The sequence below is a fragment of the Phocoena sinus genome, chromosome 8 (assembly GCF_008692025.1).
Source record: "Phocoena sinus isolate mPhoSin1 chromosome 8, mPhoSin1.pri, whole genome shotgun sequence".
Taxonomy (NCBI): domain Eukaryota; kingdom Metazoa; phylum Chordata; class Mammalia; order Artiodactyla; family Phocoenidae; genus Phocoena; species Phocoena sinus.
In genome coordinates, this window is record NC_045770.1 from 106981939 (window position 1) to 106993088 (window position 11150).

Sequence of the window (11150 nt, forward strand, 5' to 3'; positions counted from 1 at the left end):
TCCTGCTGGCTGTCTGTGGGAACTGCCCTTAGGGAAGAAAGAGACCCAGCACGTGCGGCGGTCTGTGTTGGTTTTCTGTTTGTGGCCGGGGCAGATGACCCCGAACCCAGTGGCTTAAAAGACCAACGTACTAACCTTACAGTTAGTACAGTTCCGTGGGCCAGATGTCTGACACAAGTCTCACTGGGCTAAGGGGAAGGCGCGGGCAGGGCTGGGCCCCTCCCGCCATCTCCAGGCCAGTCCTTCTCCCGCGGCTCTCCGCTCATGAGGACCGTGATGGGTTGGGTCCCTGGGATAACCCAGGATGATCGCCCCATCTCAAAGTCCTTCATCTTCATCACACCTGCAAAGTCACTCCTGCCGTGTAAACTAACTCGTTCACAAGGTCTGGGAATTGGGATTGGACACCTTGGGGGCCATTGTCCTGTCCACCATGTACCCCTGCCCCCAGGAAGGAGGGTTTTTTTGGGAAACAACTAACTACCCCCAAGCAAAGCCCAGAATCCCCAGATATCTAAGGAGAGACTTCAAAAGGAATGAGAAAGACCAAAACAAACAAAAAGAAAGATCCCGGAGCACACCGAGACGACACAGGAGAAAAAGAAAGGAAAGCAACTCTGTTCACCGTCCTCATGAATAAAAACCAATGTTCATCCATGAAACAGGCAAAAGATGCACGTTCTTTCTTTTTTTTTGAAAATTTTATTTATTTTTGGCTGCACTGGGTCTTCGTCGCTGTGCGTGGGCTTTCTCTAGGTGCAGCGAGCCGGGGCTACTCTTTGTTGTGGCGCGCGGGCTTCTCGTTTCTTTTTTTAAAGAGACAATGTCAAGTGAAAGGAAAACACATAAACTGGACTTCGTCAAAATTTAAGAATTTTTTGCATCAAAGGATAACCAATCAACAGTGAAACAGCAATTCACAAAATGGGAGAACATATTTGCAAACCATGTTTCTGATTAGGGGTTTATATTCGGAATATATAAGGATCCCCTTCAACTGAGCAAGAAAAAGACAAGCAACCCAGTTAAAAGTGCGCAGAGGCCTTGAATAGGCATTTCTCCAGAGGAGACATACAAATGGGCAATAGGCACATGAAAAGATACTCAAGATGGTCATCAGGGAAACGCAAATCAAACCCACGAGACACCACTGCACACCCATTAGGAAGCCCATTATCCAACAAACACAAAATAATAAGAGTTGGTGAGGCTGGGGAGAAACTGGAACCCTTGTGCATTGCTGTTAGGAATGTAAAGTGGTGCGGCTGCTACGGGAAACACTTGGATGGTTTTTCAAAAAAATTAAACATAGAATGACCGTATGATCCAGCAATTCCACTTCTGGATATATAAACAAAAGAATTTAAAGCAGGGACTCAAACAGACAGTTGTACACTCATGTTCACCTGTGGCTTCACGGGGAGTTCCCTATGATCAGTTGACAGAGGAAGAGAACAATCAGGCCTGGTTTATGGGGGGTTCTATATGATACACAGGCACTCCCTGAAAGTGGACAGTTGCAGCACCACAGCCCCTCTCTGAGGCATCCCTGAGGGACAGCGGTGAAGAGAAATCCTTTAGGTGGGCAGAACTTCTATCAGAATACTTGGAAGGCATGAGAAGGAGCCTGGGGCGGGCTGGAGGGGGGGGCGTGCTCCAGGACTTATTTGACATCTATAGACATGCCACCCAATGACAACAGAGCACCCTTTTTTTCTCTCAAGAACCCAGGGAACACTTACCAAGACAGACCACATACTGGGCCCTAAAACAAGCTCAATAAGTTTAAAAGAATTGAAACCATCCAGAGTGTGTTCTCTGCCATAAGGGAATCAAAGTAGGAATCAATGACAGAAAGACAACAGGAAAATCTCTAAACACACGTACGTTACACAGCATACTTCCAAATAATCCATGGGCCAAAGAGAAAGTCCCAGAGGAAATAACAATACATAGAAATGAATGAAAATGAAAACACAGCATATCAAAATTTGCGAGACAAAGCTAAAGTAATGTTGAAAGGAAAATCCATAAAACTAAACGCTTACCTTAGAAATAAATAGCCTATGTGCCCACCTCAACAAACTAGAACAAAAAAAGAGCAAAATAAATCCAAAGCAAGGAGAGGGAAATAAAAAATAGCTAAGACAAGCAAAAAAAAAAAAAAAAATGAAAGAAAAAGTGGAGGGGGGGATAGAGAAAAATCATTGAAACAAAAAGCTGGTTCATTACAAATAAATAAAATCAATAAACCTCTAGCAAAACAGAGAAACTTAGAGAAGACACAAATCACCAATTTCAGGAATGAAACTGAGGGTTCATTATAGGTCTCATAGCCATTAAAAGGATAATGTTACAGACTGAATGTGTTCCCCCAAAATTCATATGTTGAAACTCTACCCTCTCCCCCTGTGATAGTGCTCAAAGGTGGGGCCCCCATGATGGAATTAGTGCCTTTAAAAGAGTCTGGAGAGAATTTGCTTCCCTCTCTGTTCTTCTCCATGTGAGGCTACAATGAGAACTCAGAGTCTGCACTCTGGAATGCACTCTGCACTCACCAGAATGTGACACTGCTAGCACCTGATCACAGACATCCAGGCTCCAGAACCATGAGAAATAAAATTCTGTTGTGTGTAAGCCACCCAGTCTATGGTACTTTTCTAGAGCAGCACAAAATGGACTGAGACATAAAATAAGGGAATACTACAAATCACCATGCTCAAAAAGTCTAAGGCTTAGAAAAATGGACAAATTCCTCAAAACTGCACAAACTACCAAAACACAATTAAGATGAAATAGACTATTTGAATAGCCTTACAACCATCAAATCCATAAAAGGAAAATTTATAAATTTTTTTTTTTTTTTGCGGTGCGTGGGCCTCTCACTGTTGTGGCCTCTCCCGTTGCGGAGCACAGGCTCCGGACGCGCAGGCTCGGCGGCCATGGCTCACGGACCCAGCCGCTCCGCGGCATGTGGGATCTTCCCGGACCGGGGCGCGAACCCGTGTCCCCTGCATCGGCAGGCAGACTCTCAACCACTGTGCCACCAGGGAAGCCCCCCATAAAAGGAAAATTTGATGAACTGGACCTCATCAAGAGTTAAATTTTTTGCTCTGTGAAAGATCATGTAAAGAGGATGAAAAGATAAGCTACAAACTGCGAGGTAGTGGGTCAGACGCAGGGATAGTTGTGCTAATGAAGATTCGGATTAACCAAGCCTTGTTCAAGATTCATTCAGTCAGAAATATTTTGTGAGCTCCTACGAAGTGCCAGCCAGTGTTCTAGGCTCTTCTGCAGTGTTCTGCAGGGGAGACGGGCAAAAAACAGAGCAGGAAGCAAAATGTGTAGTAAAGGCAGGAGATGCCACTTTCAGGGGACCAAGAAATGCGGCAGCAGGGTTGGGGATCCAGCGGATGGGGATGTGGTTTAACCCTCCCATGCCAGCCTCCTCCCTGGCCCCTCCATGTCCCCCTTACAGTAGCCACCCTCTGGCCTCGGACCTTGGTTCTCTTTTCATTCTCCTCTCCCTCCATTGGTGACCTCATTCTGTGGGTGATCTAGATACTGTATCAGTCAAGATTCTCAAGAGAAACAGAACCAATAGGATATACAGAGATAAATGAGAAGGTTTATTGTAAGATTGGCTCACTTACAGTGACGGAAGCCAAGAAGTCCCATAGTCTGCCATCTGCAAGCTGGGAACCAGGAAAGCTGGTGTGTGATTCAGTCTGAGTCTAAAGGCCTGAAAACTGGGGGGGAGTGGAGGGGGGCGACGGTGTTCAAGCAGAGAGAGCGAATTCTCCCTTCCTCTGCCTTTTCGTTCTGTTTAGATGATGCCACCCAAATTGGGGAAGGCCATCTGCTTCTGTTAGTCAATTCAAACGCTAATCTCTGCCAGAAACACCCCACAGACACACCCAGAAATAATGTTTTGCCAGCTATCCAGCCACCCCTTAGCCTAGTCAAGCTGACACATAAGATTAACCATCACAAACACCATCTATCTGCAGGATACTCCCAACTTCACATTTCCCGCCCAGATCTCTGTTCCGAACCCTGGTCCACACATCCCACTATCCAGTCAACATCTCTACTAGCTCCTCCCCCAGACTCACCCTGATCTCAGGTGGCTGTGAGCGACCACAGTGAGCGGCAGCTTGAAGTGGGATCTCAGTTCCCTGGGAATTGAACCCGGACCACAGCAGTGAAAGCACCGAATTCTAACCACTAGACCACCAGGGACTATTGGCTAGGAGCAGGGCCCTGGCTCTCATCTGCTTTGAAGAAAGAATCAGCAAAGAGATGAAAAGTATTGAGGCAAGTAAAGTGTTTATTAGGAGAGAAGAATAGAAAGCACAGGCGGGCTGAGAGAGAGAGAGAGAGAGAGAGGCGTGTGCTTTGGGGGGTGGTTTAAACCATATGGGGGAAGTTCTTCTAGGTTTCCTCTGGCCAATCAGCTTGCTTTGTCTGGCTCTGAGTCCATATCTGGTCTGACTCAGGGCCCTCCCCTGTGTGCACGTGTATCTTTTAGCCAAGGTGGATTCCAGCGCAAGGGTCTCTGGGAGGTTAACAGAACATATTATGGTCTAGCGCCCCCTCCCTTTAACCTTTCTGCACAGGCATAGTCTGGGAGGGGGTCTCCTTGGCCCAAGAATGAGAACTATGTGGTCTCTTTGTCTTTTATGCCAGCAGGGCTCAGCCCGTCTCTGTTTCTGCCGTTCCGTTCCCTTGAAGCATCCACAGGAGACAAAGTCCAGCTGCTTATCCTGTTCCTGTTATTATCTTTATTTTTAAAGCATAAACAGGAGGTTAGTTGTAAATGTCTAAACTGGGGCCCGTCTATCTCCTGCCTCAACGCCACCCACACGCTCCCCAGGTCAGCCAATGGACACTCCAACTTTCAGACCTTACAAACATCCTCAGTGCCTCTCGTTTACATACAGCCCCAAATCAAAAGAAGGCTGCGCCTCTCATCTGGATTACTGTGGAGTCTCCTGGGTTCTACCCAGTGATTCTATAAAAATGTAACTCAGAGGGCTTCCCTGGTGGCGCAGTGGTTGAGAGTCCGCCTGCCGATGCAGGGGACGTGGGTTCGCGCCCCGGTCCGGGAGGGTCCCACATGCCGCGGAGCGGCTGGGCCCGTGAGCCATGGCCGCTGAGCCTGCGCGTCCGGAGCCTGTGCTCCGCAACGGGAGAGGCCACAGCAGTGAGAGGCCCGCGTACCGCAAAAGAAAAAAAAAAAAAGAAAATCCCCTTGCCATTTCCTGCATCGTGAATCTCTTTGGTTATTCAGTTACTTGTTCTTCCTCTTGTCTCTCTTTGTCCTTTCTCTGGGCCTCCAATTCCATCAGGTCTTCATTAGGAAGTTCCACGTTCGCATCTTTGAAAGTTCGCAACTTGAAGGTTCCTACGTAGGGGATTTATCATATTCATAATGGCCAAAAAGCAGAGAAAACTGAAAGATCCATCCACTGATGACTGCATACACAAATGTGGTCCATCCCTACAATGAAATACTACTGACCCATAAAAGGGAAAGAAGCACTGTCACAGGCTACAAGGACGAACCTTGAAGATGTTACCCTCAGTTAAAGAAGCCAGGCACAAAAGGCCACACAAAAGTGTATGGTTCCGCTTACATGAAATGTCCAGAACTGTCAACTCCAGAGAGACAGGAGTAAATTAGCGGTTGCCAGGGGCTGGAGAAAGAGCGAGGGAAAGCAAGTGATTAATAATGAGTACCAGGTTTCTACATGGGCGAGACGAAACTAAAACTAGCAAATGGTGGGGATTGCACAACCTTATGAATATACTAAAAACACCGAGTTGTACACTTTAAAAGGGTGAGTTGTAGAGAATGTGAATTACATCTCAATTTTATATATATATATATATATACTTTTTTTTTTCCTCTAGGTAACTCAGATGGCTTCACTCTTCCACTCACCCTCTGCAGGGTCTCAGGAACAGTAAAGCCGCGTTCTTAGCTGGCTCCTCCTAATTCACCCCCTCCACTCGCTGACCACCCCCTTCCTCCCCGGCTCTGCTCCTGCAACCTCCGCTCCTCTTTGCTTCTGCTCTTGCTGTGGCTCCGCCCTCTTCCCCTCAAGCCTACACACCTGGCCCCTCACACCCGGCACGTGCACCTGCACCTTGGGACCCCGCCCTCTCAACGTGCGCCGCCCCACGTCCACACTCCCCATCCCCCTATCCTCTTGGCCGCGACTCGCATTAACTTCTGGCTTTCCTGCACTTTCTTATCAGTGTTAGGTAATCTTGTGTCCTGATGCTGTAAGCTCCGGGCAGGCGGGGCCTTTGGCACTTTGTTCCCGATTTGTTACCAGAACCTACTGCGTGGTACACAGTAGGCGTCAGTAAACGCTAACAAGCATTCAGAAAAATAATGAGGATAACTTTAAAAAATCAAGTAGTTATTAAACTTTTAAAACTGAATAAAACTCTGAATAGTCTTTTCTGCACACTGATTTCCAGGGGACACTAAAGGACATGCATTTTCACAAATGTTAATAAATAAATGCATTTATTATCGGCGTCCGCAGTGCAACTTTCCACAGAAAACACAGCCCGCGCCCGGAGCGTCGGGACACCCAAGGCCGCACGCCCCCACCCAGAGGGAGAAGGACGTCAGGGCGCAGGCGCAGAGGTCGGGGTCCCACCGCCGTCAGCATGTCTGGTGCGCCTCCTGGCGGCGGCCGCAAGCCACGCCCCCACCCCCGGGCGGAAATGGCTACTGTTGGACTCGGGGAGCATGCGCGAGTCCCGGGAGTTCTCGCGAGAGAAAGCGGCCCCAAGGGAGATTTCCGGTGAGGGGGGCATCAGACGCTGGAAGTGGGAACTTCCGCCGCTAGGCCGAGGGGCGCAGGGCGCTAGAGGAGGCGCGGGCCAGAGAGCGGGCGGCGGGCCGGTCCGGGGGAAGCCAGAGGAGGGCCGGGCCCCGCCGCGCCCGCCGCCATGGACCCGTTCCTGGTGCTGCTGCACTCGGTGTCGGCCGGCCTGTCGAGCAGCGAGCTGACTGAGCTCAAGTTCCTGTGTCAAAGCCGCGTGAGCAAGAGAAAGCTGGAGCGCGTGCAGAGTGGCCTGGACCTCTTCTCCGTGCTGCTGGAGCAGAACGAGATGAGCCCCGAGAACACCGTGCTGCTCCGCGAGCTGCTCGTCTCCCTGCGGCGCCAGGACCTCCTGCGGCGCCTGGACGACTTCGAGGCGGGCGCGGCGGGCGGGGCCGCGCCGGAGGAGCGAGGTGGGGGCGGGGGCCTGAGGTCTGGGGGTCAGGCGGGGCCGCGCCGGAGGAGCCAGGCGGGGGCGCGGGCCTGAGGATTGGCGGGGCGTGCGGGGCCGCGCCCGAGGAGCCAGGTGGGGGCGGGGCCGCGCCGGAGGAGCGAGGTGGGGGCGGGGGTCTGAGGTCGGGGGTCGGGCGGGGCAGCGCCGGAGGAGCCAGGCGGGGGCGGGGGCCTGAGGACTGGGGGGCGCCGGGGGAGGCAGGGTCAGCTGGACCAGCAGTAGTTTCGATTTCCCGGGCGCCTAAGCTTTTCCGGGTTCGGTTTGCGTGGGTTTTCTCTAAACAGCCCTGGGAGACAGGTAATATACCCAGTTTGCAGATGGGAGAACCATAGTGCACAGAAGTTAACAGCCTAAGTTGCAGAGCATGGACACCCATCCCCCAGCCTCAGTATTTTCTCCACCTCCCCCCTCCCTCCGGGTGAGTTAGAGATTACTCGAAAGGAAAGAACATTGCTAACCTCCTGGGTGGAGTGGAAGTACACCAGAAGCGTCACAGCAGGTACGGGTTGGTTGATAAGGGACAGTTTTTGCACAATGGGCCATCAGGGTGTGGTCCTGGCTCTGCTGTTGTCTAGCTGTGTGATCTCAAGAAATAACTTACACGTACCTTCCGTGTCTCCATTTCCTCTTCTGTACAAGTGATCAGTAACGCAGGTGCCCACCTCACAGAACTGGAGGAGTTGGCACACAGGCTGACAGCATATCAGGGATTTGCTTTCGAAGATGCAGCTTCGCAGGAACCTTCCAAGAAGCATTTTGTCCTTCCTCTTCTCCCTGCTCCCGTCCAGAAACAGCCTTTTGTAGTCTGTCGTGCTGATCTCAGTAGTGACTTTTCAGCAGATGAGGACATAGTAGCCAGAGACTGAGGACTGGTGTCAGTCAGGACATCTTCCAGAATAAGAATCGGGGTGTTCAGGGCTGGCGTACAAATTACCGTATCTTGGTGGCCTAAAGCAACAGAATTTGATGCTCTTACAGTTCTCAGTCCAGTAGTCAAGCCAGGGTGTCACTAGGCCGTGCTCCCTCTGAAAGCTCTCAGGGAGGAGCCTTCACGCCTCCTCTGGTTTCTGGGGACTCCAGGCGTTCTTGGCTTGTGCCCGCATCGCTCCAGTCTCTGCCTCCGTGGCACGTGGTCTTGTCACTGGATTTAGGGCTCACCTGGATAATCCAGGATGATCCCCTCGTCTCAAGATCGTCAACTGAATCTCATCTACCAAGGCCCTTTTCCAAATAAGTTAACATTCACGGTTCCAGGGGTTTGACGTGAACATACGTTTTAGGGGCCACCATTCAACCCACTGTAGGGTGAGATGGGGGAGCAACTCCATCTCCCTGTCCTGAGTAGGTATCTCCGTAACAACACACCCCAACTGTTAAGTCTTCAGAGCAGGCCATGCCTCTTGGGTAGTGTTTCAGGGTGTGGTTAGCTGGGGCAGGATTGGCCTCTGCAGGAGGACCTCTTGGTACCCAGCCCTTGGGTCAGCACCGAGGAGCCCATCAGGGAGTGTGGGGTAACCTGTCTCCTAAAGAGCTCCCACAATCTCTGCTCAGTCATTGTGTTCTTTACCTCCCCAGACCTGCGGGCAGCCTTTGACATCATCTGTGATAACGTGGGGAAGGACTGGAGGAAACTGGCTCGTCACCTCAGAGTGTCTGACGCCAAGATTGAAGCCATTGAGGAGAAGTATCCCCGGAACCTGGCAGAACAGGTGAGGGAGTCGCTGAGAGTCTGGAAGAACAGCAGGAGGGATGATGCGGCTGTGTCCCACCTGGTGAGGGCGCTCAGGGCCTGCCGGCTGAACCTGGTGGCAGACCTCATCGAGGAGGGTCAGCGGGCCCGGGCCCTCCAGAACGAGAGTGGGGACCCTGTGTCACTCTCTGAGTCCTGGGACTCAGACTCGCCTGCCTCAGGGGCCTCCCGATGACCCAGCTGCTCTTCTCCAGGACCAAAGGCATCTACCCACTCTGAACTTCGGTTCCCTCCACCGCAGTTAACCACGTCCCATCCGTGCCAGTGCGTGAAGACCTGGCAGGGAGCCGGGTGAGGGCCCACGCGGGCTCTGGGCACTGTGATCAGCCTCAGAGGGAGATGCTTTCATCCCCGCTAAACGAGTTCCTACCGGAGGACATTGCGGGCCACATCTGACACGTAGGAGGGACCTAGATACTAGTTAGGGTTAGAAACCTGGTCGTTGTCCAAGTGAGGAAGCGCAGAGTGGAACTGGAGGCAAGTCAGTAGTAATGGGGGAGTTGGGCTGGTAGCCAACGCTGTCCGGCTCTGGAGCCCGCGCTTGGAACCACTGGCTCCTTCTGCCAGTGGTTGCCACGGTTGCCAAAGGCTTGGAGGCTGGCGGTGTAGACCCATCTCCCAGGGCAGGTGGCATGGGGGTGAGGCGATGCCTGTGAGGTGCTTAGAAGATGTGGACATAGGGCTGGGCGGATGCTAGTTCAGAGAAATACTACGATTCCTGTGATTCCACAGTGTGTTGCTATTTTGTGTCAAAACCACTATCTTTCTGATAACAGAGTTGGCAAGGGAGCTGGAGCCTGTGATTTTAAGAAGTAATCTTTCTTCCTGCTTCTCAGGTAACCCTGTTGAAGCAAGAGCCTTTACAGAGGAAACCTCCACATTACAAAGATTTTTTTCTTCCCATTGATGGTGATTTCATTTTACATGCTCTCAGTGTTCCCATTGTAGTCGATGTCAGCCTGGGAGTAGGGTAGCTGCATTTCATAACAGCTCCGGGGACCACTAACAAGGGGAGTGTTTACGGGGGTGGGATGAATTAGGAGATTGGGATTGACATATAAACACTACTGTGTATTGTATAAAGTGGCAGAGAGCCCAGCGTTCCTGCCTTGCGCCTTCCTGCTGTGACCTTGGGAAAGCTGCTTGTGATGTCATGCCATGCCGCCTTGACCTTGGGTTGCTGAGACCCTAGCAACACTCCCCACCAGGCTGTGGACCCAGCCTTCAGCACATACTTAGTGCCAGGCACTGCTAGGAGCTGGGGCCATGCAGCAGACAAGACAAGTGGCCCTACTCTGTTGACCCCGAAAGCCTGGCCGGGAACACGGGTGTTAACCAATTCATCACAAGTTTGGGAGGTGAACCAGTTCAGCCCCAGAGTGGCGTGGCCTGGCCCGGTTTATGCACTGAATATTCCCCCGCCTGCCGGGAGCATCTGCCTGTTCGGGACCTCGGGTCAGGGCTAGTTCTGTGGGTAACACACACATCATCATCACCGTCAGTAAATGAGAGTGGCTTGGCTAATGGGTCGCTTTGGGACATAGGTGATCTGGAAAATGTGTCCACGTTTCTTGAACAGAGGCAGATTTCAGAGGTGGTGCTAATCTTTTTATGGTTTATGGCATATGCTACTGAAATGTGAGGGTGCTGGGCACCCTGGCCTCTGGCCTGCATCCCCCAACACGGTTCCCACACCTGGAAGGAACGCCTGCCCTCTGTCACACCAGGTGTTCTCATGGAGGCTGTGACAGCACATGCTTGCAGCACTCAGGATTTTCCAGTGCCTGGGACCTGGCACTGGGCCGACTCCGTGCCACTTGAGGTGAGGCACTGGTCCCCCTGGGCACTGACATCCCAAGGCTTCCCTCGGGGAGCTGCTCTGGTCCACGTGGTGAGGATGTTGGAGCAGCCTCAGTAGACCGGTCGTGTGACCGAATCTCACCACCCAAGGCACAGATCTGAGTTCCAGGACGGAAGAGGTGATGGATGAGAAAGTGCCTCCTTCCAGCACTGCCATCCGCCTCCCAGGCCCTGGAGATGGGCCAGCCGTGGTGGCTCTGGGCCGCTGGGGCAAAGCTGCAGAGCCTGGTGGTGGGTGAAC

At 51.9% G+C, this 11150-nt stretch overlaps 1 protein-coding gene and 1 long non-coding RNA gene across 2 annotated transcripts; one reads left to right on the forward strand and one right to left on the reverse strand.

The window, feature by feature from the left end:
• Positions 1-750: 750 nt before the first annotated feature.
• LOC116757402 lies at positions 751-4379 on the reverse strand. Its single transcript, XR_004350948.1, has 4 exons — positions 4116-4379; positions 3654-3749; positions 2049-2085; positions 751-806 (listed from the first exon to the last, which is right to left on the reverse strand). It is a non-coding gene; the product is annotated as an uncharacterized LOC116757402 (long non-coding RNA).
• A 2403-nt stretch (positions 4380-6782) lies between these two features.
• On the forward strand, positions 6783-9949 carry FADD (Fas associated via death domain). Its single transcript, XM_032638866.1, has 2 exons — positions 6783-7258; positions 8875-9949. The coding sequence occupies exons 1-2, from the start codon at positions 6973-6975 to the stop codon at positions 9222-9224; spliced, it is 636 nt and encodes a 211-aa protein (XP_032494757.1). The 5' UTR covers positions 6783-6972; the 3' UTR covers positions 9225-9949.
• Positions 9950-11150: the final 1201 nt, after the last annotated feature.